The sequence below is a fragment of the Drosophila takahashii genome, chromosome 3R (genome assembly GCF_030179915.1).
Source record: "Drosophila takahashii strain IR98-3 E-12201 chromosome 3R, DtakHiC1v2, whole genome shotgun sequence".
In the NCBI taxonomy this organism is placed as follows: domain Eukaryota; kingdom Metazoa; phylum Arthropoda; class Insecta; order Diptera; family Drosophilidae; genus Drosophila; species Drosophila takahashii.
In genome coordinates, this window is record NC_091681.1 from 9,522,269 (window position 1) to 9,537,277 (window position 15,009).

Here is a 15,009-nt window from a genome sequence, read left to right on the forward strand (position 1 = left end):
GGCCAACCTTAACCCAAATTTGTGTGTTTCTGTTGGTTTTGCGGAGGAGGATTACTTTCAAGAGCAGACTGAATGAGCAGTGACCTTGTGCGGGGTTCATGACTGATCACTCGGGAGCTGCGGCTGAGGTAATCAATGAAGTAATCAATGAAACAACCACTGATCTGGGGATCATTATCAGTTGGGCAGAGAAGAGAATATTTTATTTTATTTTAATTTATATTTCTTATTTCACAATTATTTTGTGTGTCATTATACAAGAGCGTTTTATCATATTTTCCACAATTTTGGCTGAAACTCCGCTGAGTCAAATTACGCAATCGTCACGTGCTGACTGGCCCTCGAACATGACACATTTTGTGATGCAAAAAATAGCACAGGCAGAGGCAAAAATGTGTCCAAAAATCCAATTAACCTTTTTCTTCGTCGTTAAGTTGGTAGCAACGGACGAGCAAATACAAACAGCATTTCGTTCGCCTTATTTTTCCAGAGCAGCAAAAAGCCAGGGCAAACAGAGATAACAATGCGGCATAAAATTCTAATTACGGGTGGCAGGAGGGGCAGACCTTAGGGGGGAATTTAAATATGATTATCAAAAGTCGGGCTGGGGGCGGGGGGCGAAATGGAGTTATATCAAAATCAAAGTCGGAATTAATTCGCTGACCGAAGAACACGTGACGGTGTTTATACGACAACTACTGCAGTTTGTTGTCAGTTGTGTTTGCTAGCATTCAGCCAAGACTCCGACTGATAAGGGCCGACTTTGGGCGTTTTTCGTAGTATTTTACCCTGCCCGACGACTGGCTCCCCCGACAAGCTAATTAATTTCGCCATCAATATTTTCCACCACCTACAGCAGTGACAGCCAAATTGAATCATTAAAAGTCAACAGTGTCAAGTGAATTTATCTTTTGTTTGCCTTAGCTACACTCCGCTTTTTCTCTCGCTCATCTGTCAACTGCTTGGGCTATGATTGATCGACTAGTTAATCGGTATCCAATATTTTCCCCGAAACATTCATCATTTCCTTTAATTGTTTTAGCCCTTGAGTTGTGTGTGAAGGCATCACAGAAATTGCATTTAATTTTGGGTTAATATTGTCTCTACTTTAGAGTAAGCAAGGTAATGAACTAAGTGAAAAAGTCGTACAAGTAGAAAACAAAATGCAGAACGTTATAATAACATCGCAATATTATTGGTAAGCTAATTTGTATCCTGAGTTCATACATTTTCTTTTAACAAAGCTGGCATCAAAGAGTTCTATTAAGAAATCAATAATTGCCTGGTAACCAAAATACTTCCCTCATAAATTGTATCTTTATGACGATTGTTAAAAACTTTCGATTAGAGTCCAAACGTTTTTGTCAGGCGATTTTTTAAAAATTGTTTACCAGGGGCGTGAGCTCATTATTAAGTGTAGGTTTTTATAAATAATCCTTGGGAAATAACACATTTTCTTTATATTATTAAGTTCAGAGAAACATCAAACCGAGTGTCTTACGATAAAAGTAAATCTTTTGAGCTGGGGACTAACTTCCGGTGAGCTTCAAGCCGAAGACCATTGCAATCAAACACTCCAAACATGATCTTGAGCACGTACTCATATTCCCCATGCTTCCAACCGAATTCCCTTTTGTTTGCCCATTAAGTTTCGCCTTTTTGGCGTTGTGGGTCAATGTTAAGTAAAGTGAACAAGTCTTGTAAAGCCAAAAGACGAAAGTACAAGCAACTCTCATTAAATAAAATATTTTATCTGCTGTTAATTACCTTTTAAAAATGTAAGATGTTTAATCAATTTATAAATCGTTTGCTGAATGGCTTTTTTCTGGATTAATATATTTATATGCTATTTAACGAATTTTTCTTCCAATTTCATTGGCTCATTTAACAAAGCTTCTCGCAAAAATTTCCTCGACACCTATTAAACACAATTCCTCAGTCGATTAAACGACTGTTTTACAATTGCCCTAAATTTAGATAAACTGTCTATGCCAAATGATTTGACCATGGGCTATATCGGAGACTTTTCGGGTGTCTAGGTTTGTGTATAAAAAAAACCTTGAGTTCTAGCAATCTTACCTGAAATAGTCGCGAATTGTGGGATTTTTGTGTGCACTCATATCATATCGGTCTATAAACTGTTCACCCTTGACAAGCTAAAGTATTTTTGCAGCTCAGGTTGGACATTGGTTTTAACAAGATTTCGAGTGCGTAGAAGAAAACAAGAACTCTAAATACCTACATATTGATAATGCTGATAGTATCAACTGATTGCAAATAAATGGTAATTCTTGAAAGGCACTTTTAAGTCTGAAGTGTGGAAGATTCTATGAATTTCTGAAGAGTCTACGTACAACTTAGTTTGGTTTAATCATTATCAGAATTTGTATTATTATTATTATTCCCAAGTCGGTCCCATTTATTTCCACGACCTCACTCGATTCGCCTTTTTTCTGGACGTGACGACTCCAAAGCAATTAGCTCAAAGTCGTCTAAACCACGTGCTCCCCACAGACATGTAGCCCTGTAGATACCCAATGGTGCATATATGGCGATCCATTAGACGGGAGGATTCGGGGCTGGGATCCGAGGAATTCCTCCAGCTACGTGTGCATTCCATAGACTGGCGTTTGTTAAACTCGCGCGATTTAGGCGATTTAGGAATTTACCATTTCGTAATTATATATTTTTATTTACCATATTATTTTCTCCGTTTATTTCTTTGGACCTACTGTATTTGTTTTGGCGCAATTTGCCCATTTAATTGGTTTTGTCCGCCTGCCCCGATGTGCTCCTTATGATTTGCGAACGTGCCAGGTCACGTAGAGCTAGTCAAGATGTTTCCAGTTTGTCACGCAGCGTTGACAATTTGGCGATACCCGTGCGCAGGTAAGTTGCAACTAACGATTCCACCTGTCCATAGAAGCACCCACACCCCACCCCACGCCACCCACACCCACACAAATGCAAATGAGCCAGAGCCACATCCAGTAAACGTAAATGTAGAAAAGGCACCTGCATGACATAACTATCTATATCTTTATATAGTCTATGTTAATCCACGTATCCATGTTGAATGTTGCACGGCCCGACTGTGTTCTTAACTCACCTGCATGCCCATATTTGATAACCCTGCACTTATAGAACTAAGAAATAATCATATATCTGACTTTCAGCGAATTGTGACCATAGCTGCGAAGCCAATTGGGCTGGCAATTTATGAACTTTCGAACAAGCCAATCGATTGCAACAATAAACAAGAAAGGAAGCTAGCTTCGGCCAGCCGAAGCTTAAATACCCTTGCAGATCATTCCTATTAATTAACAAATCGCAAAAATGTTCAATTAATTTCATTAATCTCATTAATTTTCCGATCGTTCCTATGGCAGCTATATGATACAGTCGTCCGATTTTGATCAAATTAAAATTGAAATTCGGAAATATTTAAAAAGAGTCATATCCTAGAGTAGAAGATAATACAATAAAAACCAAAGAAGTTAGAATTTATTTCCTATCACTTTTCCATTAATTTTCCGATTGTTCCTATGGCAGCTATATGATACATTCGTCCGATTTTTTAAATATTTAATTCGAAATTCAGAAATATTTAAAAAATAACATCCCCAAAAGTAGAAGGTAATATTTCAAAAAACACCGAAGCTAGAATTTTTTTAACGTTTTCTTTTCCGATCCTTCCTATGGGAGCTATAAGATATAGTTGTCCGATCCGGTCGGTTCCGACATATATACTACCTGCAATAGAAAGAAGACTTATGGGAAAGTTTCATCCCGATAGCTCAAAAACTGAGAGACTAGTTTGCGTAGAAACAGACAGACGGACAGACGGACAGACGGACAGACGGACAGACGGTCAGACGGACAGACGGACAGACGGACATGGCTAGATCGACTCGTCTAGTGATGCTGATCAAGAATATATATACTTTATGGGGTCGGAAACGTCTCCTTCACTGCGTTGCAAACTTCTGACTGAAATCATAATACCCTCTGCAAGGGTATAATTAGGCTGAGCGAAAACTAAACCGAAAACGGCAGGCAGCAAATATTGATAATTTATAAAGCGAGCGGGCCAGCGTTCAAATTACACTCGCTCCCAGATTATTTATAGATAATCTTAATGTTCGCTGTCGTCTTATTAACGATTTTTGATAATTTATAAGTCGCGTATAAGTGTAAATAAATGGCTGGTGTTTAATTGATGTCGACAGATAAAATCCGCGGTTTGAAGAGTGTGAGATAAGGCAGTTTTTTAAAACGCAAATATAAATATTCCATTGGGACTAGAATATTTAGATCCTACCCTACACCCAGAAAACAAAATGGACTAAAAAGGGGCCTAATTACCTAAAATTTTAGGAAACATGGCCAGAAAAATGCGCCAAGGCCATGCATTACCTTAAATGTTGTCCATGTGGACTATATTTTTTACGCAGTTTTGAATTTATTTCTGGTAATCGTTACCTAAAAAAATGGCTAGTGGACTAGATTTTTAGGTCAAAATTACCTAAATATTAGGTATTTTCAAAAAAAATTAACATTTTTACTATTGATAGTAACATATTTGTTTATTTTAATTGCTTATATTGTTTTATTCGGATAAGTAAACATTTTACCTTTCTGAAAAAACAATCATGTTATTTTGTCCTCGGTGGGAATCGATCCCCGGTCTTCTGCGCCAGAGTCCAATATGCTAGCCTCTGGTCTACGGAACTACTTAAAGGCCCTGCGGCAAAACCAAAGCCTGCTTCTAGGGGCACAGGCGAATTCTATTTTTAGAATAGGGCACTATTACCTTAAAAGTAGGAAAATAGTCCACGTTGGTATTGAGTTTATATATTGAAACTTTTATATCACTAGCTTTAAGATAAGTCTAATAAAAATTTTTAATAATAAACTTAAAAAACCGAATAAATTGTTTATTAATATTAAGGACCAATATTTTTATTAAATTGTGTGTAATAATCGACTTCAAACTATTCCTAAATTTTAGGTCTTATGGACCAATTTTAAGGTTACGATGGCCTATAAAAATCTCTTTAGCTTTACCTAAAAAGTAGGAACATAGTCCACATGCTAATATTTTAAGGTAACCCATTACCTAAATCTGAAATTTTAGTCTATGAAAATTTTTTAGGTCATACATTACCTAAAAAATAGTCCCACATTTCTCTGGGTGTAGGAAAAGGCCAATAATTGCGTGGAACGACAAGAGATCATTTTATTATCAATTTCACAACTGCAATAATCGCCAGTAATTCATGTTATTGTGCGTCGCACATTACGTACACGTAATAAAACTGAGTCATTGGCAGAGTTCAAGTCGTACTGTCTGCAATTCGCCACGATCGATGGTAAAAATAAATAAGACGGGGCTTCAAGTAACAACACCCCCGTGGGTTGTTGACACTTGGCCCGGTGGAATTGTGCCAGTAAAACGGCTACTGCTGTTTTCGGCGTTCATGCCACTGATCGCAGCCCAGGGCCAACTTCCCGAAGGTAAACAATGCACAAGAGCGATAAGATATAGAGGCCCAGTGATCGAGCCCTGAATGACTTGGGCTTCATTGGTTTCACCCAGTGCCCCCTGGCTATTTATGACACGCCGCATTCCTGCTATTTTGTGTGACTTTCCTGGTAGTGCACTCACTTTAACTTTGATTTTGTGGGAAATATGAAAAAAAAGGAAAACTACTTCAAGCATATATACATACGTCGCTGGAAAAGATGCCTTAATCAAAGATACCTTTTTTATACCCTTGCGGGTTTATTGATTTTAATCAGAAAATTGCAACGCAGACCCTATAAGGAATATATATTATTGATCAGCATTATTATAATAGTCGATCTAGCCATGTCCGTGTGTCCGTTCGTCAGTCTGTCCGTCTGTTTTTGCGAAAACTAGTCTCTCAGTTTTAAAGCAATCGGGATGAAACTTTCCCAAAAGTCTTCTTTCTTTCGCGAGTGGTATATAAGTCGGAACCAGCCGGATCAGACAACAATATCATATAGCTTCCATAGGAACGATCGGAAATTTTATTTTGGGAAACAATTTTTTTAATAATTTTCAGTTTTGAATTTATTTTTATCAATGATCAAAAAATGTAATATAAAATAAATAGGAAACAATTGTAGCTCATGGGTTTTTATTGTATTCTCTTCTTTTTTTTATATTTTGAATTAAATTTAACAATAATCGGACGATTATAGGAAACTATCCTCCTGTAAAGATAATACAAAATTAAAAATTATTGTAATTTAATAGGAACGATTTGCAAGGGTATACATAAAAGCTTCGGCTGGCCGAAGTTAGCTTTCTTTCTTGTTGCATTCCACCCACTTAGGTGGAAGATACTATCCACACAATATCCTCGAACATGTGATACTGCCAGTTTTTGGCTCGCCTCGCTTTCGCTGACCTCCCCGCCAGCCGAATAGAAGAATGCGAAAAATAAATTCAGCCTCCGAGAATAATATTTATGTCATTTACAATTGCCCGTGTTTACTTGCCGAACAAAAGCGAAATACTTTTCCATATTAACGCGAAAGCCAACTGTGCAAATGGGATTCCATTGCTGTCTGAACTCAATAATTTAAATGGCTAAATAACTCGAGACGTGGTCGTCGTCAAACGCAGCCAACTTAAAATCAAACACAGTTGTTTCGCCCAGCCCGTGTTTTTGCAAGGGTTTTTCACTCGAATAGGCCTATCCTTAGTGTGGATGTAGAAAGGTTTTTTCAGCTGCGCAGCCAGCCCAAGACTTTCCATGGAAAATTCTCATTGGCGAGCGGCGGTAAATATGGGTAGGAATTAAAAGTGGGGAAAACAAATAGCGAGTGGCCGACAAATATGCGTTAAATAATTATTTAGTATTTGCTTTCATTGTTTATCCCCGAACAAAAGCACTTTGCATGCGCTGCTGCCAGCTGAAAACTTCGGCGAACAATTATTTTACCCGCTCACATATTTATATTTTATCATTGATATTCAATTATGGTTATCGCCGTTTGCTCGCTAATTGGCAGCGCAGTGAAAAGCCACGCGCAAATAAATTTTTATTATTTTCAGGGGAAAGGGGGACACTTCGGCAGAAAGAAGCCCCCATACAATTATATTCACGAATATTTCCCCCTCCGTCAATTCGGACATGTAGTTGTCATTCACTCAGCTGCGATTCAACTATCTTGGCAAAGGAAAACTTATTTTCCCGCTCAGAATCGAAACGGAAATTAGTTTTGCCAATCAAAGGGGCCGCAATAATAGGGAAAGTGTCACATACTCACAAAACTGCAGGAAAGTATGAGTCGAGGGTAGAAGAAAATCAATTTCACATAATAGGAGTATTAAATTTAAATATCAAACTAAATAGCTTAAATCATCTAGAAAGGGTAAAATAAATCTTAGGCACGGAAATACATAATAGTCAGTTTGAATATAAAAACACAAAAAATAAACTTAAAACAAATAATATAAATGAAATATATTTAAAACCCCAAGGTACAGGTGTGAAAATGAACACCGCTTTTATCTATTTAGGAACTTGGCAACTTGGATCATATATCAAGGCGGTAGTAAAATAATTCTTGCTTGCCAACTACAGATAACTTCTATCTGGATCCAAGGGGTTTGGGGAGGTAGCCCCGGATGAATATGGAATTTCAATATGGAGCTAGGAAGCACACGCGCCTCCCTAAACACCACGACACTTCGGCTCGACTTCAGGCTGTGCCTATAAAAATGCCGAACCGAACTAAACAAGAAACGAAAAGGAAAATATATTAATGATTCTAAAACTTGCAATGGACGCCAATTGAATTTAAATTGAATTCGGAATCGGAATGCCGCCAGTCTCAGATTTGGAGGCGTTGTCGTGGAACAATCAAAGTAAGATTGTGTGGAATTGATATGCAGTCGTCGATTCGCGGATCGCGGATGGATAGCGAAGACTACGCGATGACGCAGCAAAGAATTCTACAATGACGACGGATCTGCCTGGAATTGAAGGGGCACCAGTTATAGGAAGAAGTATTCATCGCTAAAAGAGATTTGACTTACCTCAGCAAATTCCGCGCCAAAGGTAGAAAAGCCCTTCTGCTGCTGCCTGTAGAGCTCCTGCCGCTCGACGGGCGACACCTGGCGGTAGGAATCCGCCGAGTAATGGGCCACCGCAATGCCCACGCCCTCGATCAGGGCCAAAAGAATCCCGCCCACCAGGGCACTGCTGATCATGGAGGTTAGACCTGCGAACAAAATGTTAGGAATACAAATTTAAATGGTATTTATTCAACAACTTTTTGATACACATTCACTACTGAATACTGAAAATATTTTAGAAAAATGGAAATATGTATATACCCATCTATGAAAAACCAAGACAACAACTCTGAGCTATTATAATTGATATGTACTGAAAACGATCAGCCGAATGCGAGAAAAACTAAGATATGCTCTCACAAAAACCAACACTCAACGCTCAACCGTCTGTCAAGAGTCGATAAATCACCTGAAAGGACACAAAAACTCACCTGTTCGAGCAGCCAGAATGCCTCCGGTGGCCGCCCCACTAATTATCGCGTTCCACGGGTCCTCCTTCTTCCGGTAGTGGACCAGTGTGCAGTCGATGGTGCTGAAGGTAGCGCCCCACACCGCGAAGTTACCACCCACTAGGCCAGATCGAGCCCGTAACGCCGATAGTCCCCCGCTCAGACGATGCTTCAGGCCGGAGGGGGCGTTGCGGAAGCCCTTGATCGCCTGGAAGGCCCCTCCGCCCAGCGCGCCCATGGCGAAGGCCCCACCGCAATCCTCGATAATGCGAAAGGGACACGGCTCCCTGCTGTACTCCTCCATTTCAGTTGATTGTGCGGATTTGAGGCAGAGGGGAAATATTAATCGGGTGACAAACAAGCTCTATACAGCGAGGATAGATTTTAAAATCAAGGCCTTCTTTAAAGCTTGGTTATTTAAAACAATATTTATACCCATGCAAAGGGTAATAGCAAAGACAGAACATTTATAGGGAATTAATTAGGGAAAAAGTTATTGCTTCGTTGGTTTTAATGACACTTTCTTCTACTGTGGTAAATACCTTTTTTTTTAATATTTTAGAGTTCCAAATTAAATTTTTGGAAAAAGAAAAGGATCTAACAATGAATGTCAATATAATACAAAAACCGCTATAATTTTGTTTGTAGTAACCTATACGGAGTAGAACTAAATTAAAATTGTTTGTAGTTTAAAAGTAATGATCGAGCTAAGATTGTTAACCTAGCAAGCATCTTAAGGACAAATCAAATGAAAATCGTGACTTCCCTCAAATCGCTTAAAGGCTAATTCAAAAAAACAAATCGAGAACCGTTTAGAAAAACATTAAAACGCGTCGTTTGCCTTATTTGGACACTCACCGATTGTCAAGATAAGCTTTACAAAACGATAGCAAAATACACAACGAAAAGGCTGAATAAAAAAGGCAAGCGGGCAGCCAATAAATAAATTGTTATTACCCAGTTATGGTCACAATTCGAGCTGGAAATTTGTAAGTGATAAGGATCGCAACAGATTGCGCTCCGATCGCTACAAAGCCCAAATATTCCCTCACAGTCGATTTACAACCGTTTTGTGGCTTTTTCCAGGAGCAAATCGCGCAGCGTGGATCACGGCCTTGCGGCTCCGTTTGACTTGGACTCGCTCCGCTCGAAGGTGGAGCAGCGCTTCGAGAGCGTCGACAAACTGTCAAGTGAGTATCGCCATCGAAAAGCCTACTAACTAAATATCACCAGAGATGGATCAATGTCGATCTATAGCTCTTTCGCAGGGATTTTTCCGGTATTATATACCACCAACAAATTAGTAAACTGGTCCAATAGCGCCACCTATCGGTCTGTGTGGCCAAACTTGTATCTTGATTTCGCTGGCAGGTGTCGCCATTTCAGATTTTGACTAGTAGAAGATCAGGCCGCTAGATGTCTCTGTTCTATATTACCATAGTGCTACCTTGTAAAATGTAATGTAAATACTGGTACAGAAAACGGAGAGGCGGAGAGAAGAGTAAAAGAGCAAGGGAACGAAAAGTATTGATATAATAGGAGAATGGGGAGCAGCAGAAGAGAAATGATGTTTGCTGAAAGGCGCGTTATTCAAAAATTCAACTGATACACAAATGAGACCTTATGTATATAATTTATTTTCTTGGCACCATACGGTAAAAAAAAGGTTGTGATTTTTTAAAATATTTATTTTAAATTATATTTTAGTTTGGTTCATTTTAGAAACATATTTAAATGGTAATTAAAATTAAGTCTTTTACTGAGACATACATTTAGCCATAAGTAAATTTACGGTTGCTCAAGTGCCGACAACTTCCTGCGAAATCACTATTACTCAGCATTTGAACAACGCAAGGGTTAATGGGAACATCGATTGTCAACATATCGTATCATCGATCGCATAAGTAATAAAGCTCGCAGGTTATGTGAGTCACTGCAGAACATGGGGGGTTACCTATAAACTAATTCTTATCGCGTTTTTTCCGTATCAACATTCATAGTTGGTTTGATAACAAACAACGCTGTTTGCCCTGAGTTTGTGTTTTTCCTTCGGCAGTCGCTTTAGTTTTTCGCACGGTCCGTCCGCAGAATGTTAGGGTTTGAAAATGCGCGCCCAAGCCAACAGCGCAGATTTTGACAGCTGACAGAAGAGATGAGGATGTGCCGGCATTTCGGAGAATAAGCACCACAGAAAGTCTTAAAAATTCTGGGAAAATGCTGGAAGTGATTGAGATTTACTGGCATCTGCCGACAAACGAATTCTCGGTTATCTACCTGTGCCGGCAGCAGGTTCCGCCCACAGGTGTGCTTTACTCTCACCTGCGACCCGATGGCGAATTCTTCGAGGTCTTCCAGCAGAGGGAAGATACAAAATTACCCCAAGTTAACCCGTCGAGTAACGAAAAAAAAAGCGACCACGTTGCGCCAGTGAATTTTATTAATTATCATTTCTTTTCGTTTCGCAGGGCAAAAGTCTTCATTGCCCACCATACCCACCATTTCCTACACCGTGGGCAATCGCGACACCCTGACCTCCGTGGCCGCCCGCTTCGACACCACCCCGTCGGAGCTGACCCACCTGAACCGGCTGAACAGCTCCTTCATCTACCCGGGCCAGCAGCTGCTGGTGCCCGACAAGACGGCCAAGGACAAGGACAAGGACGACGCCTCGAGCAGCTCCACCCACGACCCCGACGGAGGCAGCCTGTCCGGCAAGTCGAGTCCGGTCGAGCGCAAGCTGTCCGCCGAGGAGAGCCGCGAGAAAGGTAAGCTCCGTGGAAATGGTGCAATTGGTGCGACGATAGTGAAGCATTTGCCATCATCGACGCTTGAGATCTTTAGTTGCACGAGCTCTGCATGCCATCAGGTCGAAAAAACCAATCAAAGAACCAGGTGCACCCTTTATGCAAAAAATTTACATAGTTTAAAAGTGATTATTCATTGCTCATCATTCTCATTCAAATAGTTGGGAAGCCAGTAATTAGGAGTCTATCCTTAAATTAAAAATTGAAAAGTTCGTAATTTAAAAACTTCCACCGCCAGTTTAAATCAGTTTCAGGAATCCCCCTCATTTAAATTGGTTAGCTATAGTACAACCAAATTGTACTAATTTTTCCCACTGCCAGTTGGCAATTCATCTTCCAGCGGTCACACTATTCAGACAACAGCTCAGCCCTCAATTTAACAGAAATGTTTAGAAAAGGGGGATTCCCTAAACTGTTGAATTGCTGAATTGTTGAAAATTCAACAAAAAATTTCAGCAATTAAGGGAACGACCCAAAATGGTTCCTGTTGAATTTTCAAACAGCTGTTATTTGTTGAAAAATTTCACGGAACTTAAAGCATGTAAAATTTGATTTATTATTGCTAGTTAAGCCTAGTACTCAGTTCGGCTAAGAGTTTTACTAGTCGAAAAATATTAATATTTTAGGGTGACCGAAGTTTTCGGAGTTCATCCGCAATGCATGTAGAATGGTCTTACTCTCAGCAAGCAAATTAACTGGCGCCAATTTTGAAATATTACAAAATGATTAGCCGACCTAGGTCGCAAGCTTTAAATTTGCTGTTGGAATGAGGATATGTATTGCTGCAACTCCTACAGGCAGTTTTCCATTGGTTTTTGGGGTTTTCATTCTATTTATAATATGTTATTGGCACACCGCTTCTGCACAAACACAGCCAAAGATCAAATTTTTTATTCTTTGGGCCGCGGCTAAAGGCGTTCATCAGAATTCATCCGCTAAATCTAGTATTTTAGTGGTATTTTCTTACTATTTCCTTAGCTCAACTGAGTACCGAGGTGGGAAAAAGTCCCCGGCTAAGGGCTTTAGCTACCTATTTGCCTCTCGCTTACTCCTATGCTTAGCTAGCAGTTTTCGTCGTACTGAGTACTAGGCTTTACTATCTAAAAGTGTTATAAAGGTAAAAAGAACCACAAATATTTTGTATGGAACAGCTGATTAACAGCTGACCAAAATTCAACAACTCAGCAATTCAACAGTTTAGGGAATCCCCCTATAATTTTTTTCAGCAAAAACAGCTGTATCAATAAAAAAAATAGAAAAAGGGGAAAATATAAAAAAGGCTTATTTTAAGAAACGTATCGGTTTTTTTTAAGAAATTAAAAAAGTAATATTGTACTATTGTAGCTAAGCAGCTAGTTGGTAGTCGGGAACAGCACTCATTGGCGAAATCCATGCCCAAAATTCTTTGTAAATTGATTAACTGCAAAACACTCGTTTTTAAATCTTCTCCATCCACTCATCAAACTCTCAAACTTTTGTTTGCACGCCTCTTTTAGCAGAGTTACTTAATTTTATTCGGTTTCGCAAAAGATTTTTAGCGTTGGAAGCCAAATGAGGTGTGATGGAAATAAAGTTTTACCATTTCGAGCCAACCCAATTAAAACAACCCAAAAATTTTAGTTTTAAAAAGTTTTTAAAAAGAACTGTTTAAAAAAAAAGCGGAAATACCCGCTGCCTGCTTTTATCAAATTCCAAAAATAAAATCCAAATCTGACGGGAAAGAAGCGAAAATGACACCTCTGCTGCTGACACATACGTTTGTCCAAAAACTGCGCATTCGGAGTGGTCACACTGCTAGAATGAACAATAAAAAAATTGCGGTTTTCCACCTTATAGAACGTGTTTTGTTTTGATCCGCCAATTACCGACGTCAGGTGGTTGATTAGTGAAGCAGCGACGGAGAGAGCGGGATAATCCAGGAAGAGTGCAGCAGGACGTACCAGGATCTGCCATTTCAGCATGCACACCGCTGTCTTCTGGCGCAATGGAGGTTATTGTTTGTTTTTCTTACCATTGTTGTCGCACCGAGCTGTGAACAGTGCTAATTGCGGTTGACAAACTTCTGGCCTTGAGCGGTCCAGGTTTTCCGGAAGCAAACGGCTACCCACGGGTCACGTTTTCACGGCCTTATCCCGGAAATCGCCAATCTCTTACTGGTGATAGAGGGGTACTTGTGTCTGGAAATTTGGTTTTCTTATTATACTTTATGGATAAATATTATTTATAACAATAATTATCCTCACAAAATACTTAAAACAAGTTAATAACTATATTTCAAGTTATCTTTTTACGTTATTACCTTACCCACCTAAAAAAATCGCATAAATGCCGTTCCCATCGCCACTCGTCGTAACGCCTAAAACAACAAAGGAGGTCACAAGGCACAGATTTAGTTTAAACTATCCCATATATCAATTTTGCTTTCACTATCTTATCGCCGGCCACGGGTGTAGTTGATAAAAATCACAGCCCAGCAAAGGCCCTCCGAAATCCCCCCGAAAAGCACTCGCACCCAATATATTATATTATATTAATAAAACGCCTTTTTTGCAGAGCATGTATTGTATTTTCGCACCCAAGACGTTGTATTAATTGAATGCCGTTCCTTGCAGACATACTCGAGGGCCTGCGCCCCGGATCCCCGAAGCCCGGCCACATTGAGCGCGTGGGCGGCAGCAGCCAGCAGCAGGCGGAGGAGGAGGCCAACAAGAGCGACGACCCGGTGATCACCCAGCGCTTCCTCAAGATCAATGTGCGCCACATCACGGACGGACAGGGCGTGGTGGGCGGCGTCCTCCTGGTCACGCCCAACGCCGTCATGTTCGACCCCAACGTCAGCGATCCGCTGGTCATCGAGCACGGTCCGGAGAGCTACGGCGTCATCGCGCCCATGGAGCTGGTGGTCAACGCCGCCATCTTCCACGACATTGCGCACATGCGAGTGGCCGGAGGAGCAGGGCAGGGGCTGAACTCCGGGTCGGGCGACGCAGAGAAGCCGGAGATCTATTATCCCAAACCAGTATTAGTCGAGGAGGACTCCAAGGAGTTGTCCGAGCAGCAGCCGCTGCTGGGCGAGGACGGCAAAGAGCGTTTGGATGGTGAGTTATTCAGTTACCAAACTTAAGTTCTTTATATTTATATGTTCCTCTACCAACCGTAGCTGAAATCGGATCGTTGGAGATTGCCGACGACCAGGAGTCGCTTTGCTCCAGCACTGGACGCGATGGCGACGCCTTTCCCAAAGCCTTCGACCGCGAACGTGTGGAGGTAAACCGCTTTAATCATGTTAACCTCCTATATCAACTGACTTGAGTCTGTTTGCACCAGGACTTATCCACGGAAGCCAAAGATAGCGCTAAGACTGACGCTCAAGACGACGAAGACAAGAAGACCGGCCTGGGCCTCTCCAGCACTCGCTCCACCCTCGAGGAGCGGCGCAAGAGTCTGTTGGATCACCACTGGGCCATTCCGAGCAAAGACCGGTTAGTGTTTGCCCAGCTGCCGCAGCCTTTGCATTTCACACATTCTCCCAGACATTTTGTTTGTTGAACCACATTTAAAGGTTTTTTTCTCACATCGCGAAGTAATGGGAATTTAGATGAATAATTGAAGACTTTAACTTGGTTTGATTCGTCTGTTTAAA

At 40.6% G+C, this 15,009-nt stretch overlaps 2 protein-coding genes across 13 annotated transcripts in view; one reads left to right on the forward strand and one right to left on the reverse strand.

Annotated features, from left to right (window-relative positions):
• mtd (TLD domain-containing protein mustard) overlaps nucleotides 1–15,009 on the forward strand; it is a 74,545-nt gene that overhangs the window by 30,811 nt on the left and 28,725 nt on the right. For 4 of the 12 annotated variants that reach the window (XM_044394696.2, XM_017154433.3, XM_017154431.3 and 1 more), the window contains 5 exons: nucleotides 9,649–9,752; nucleotides 11,028–11,327; nucleotides 13,979–14,464; nucleotides 14,527–14,633; nucleotides 14,694–14,848. In XM_044394696.2, the coding sequence (XP_044250631.1) occupies nucleotides 9,649–9,752; nucleotides 11,028–11,327; nucleotides 13,979–14,464; nucleotides 14,527–14,633; nucleotides 14,694–14,848 (1,152 nt within the window). Of the gene's footprint in view, nucleotides 1–1,148; nucleotides 1,199–2,817; nucleotides 2,890–9,648; nucleotides 9,753–10,761; nucleotides 10,958–11,027; nucleotides 11,328–13,162; nucleotides 13,357–13,978; nucleotides 14,465–14,526; nucleotides 14,634–14,693; nucleotides 14,849–15,009 lie in introns of those variants that run through there. The other 8 variants (XM_017154434.3, XM_017154436.3, XM_017154428.3 and 5 more) reach the window with 5 other exon arrangements.
• Tim17b1 lies at nucleotides 7,503–8,948 on the reverse strand. The gene is made up of 3 exons (XM_017154450.3): nucleotides 8,545–8,948; nucleotides 8,075–8,259; nucleotides 7,503–8,011 (listed from the first exon to the last, which is right to left on the reverse strand). The coding sequence occupies exons 1-3, from the start codon at nucleotides 8,864–8,866 to the stop codon at nucleotides 7,991–7,993; spliced, it is 528 nt and encodes a 175-aa protein (XP_017009939.1). The 5' UTR covers nucleotides 8,867–8,948; the 3' UTR covers nucleotides 7,503–7,990.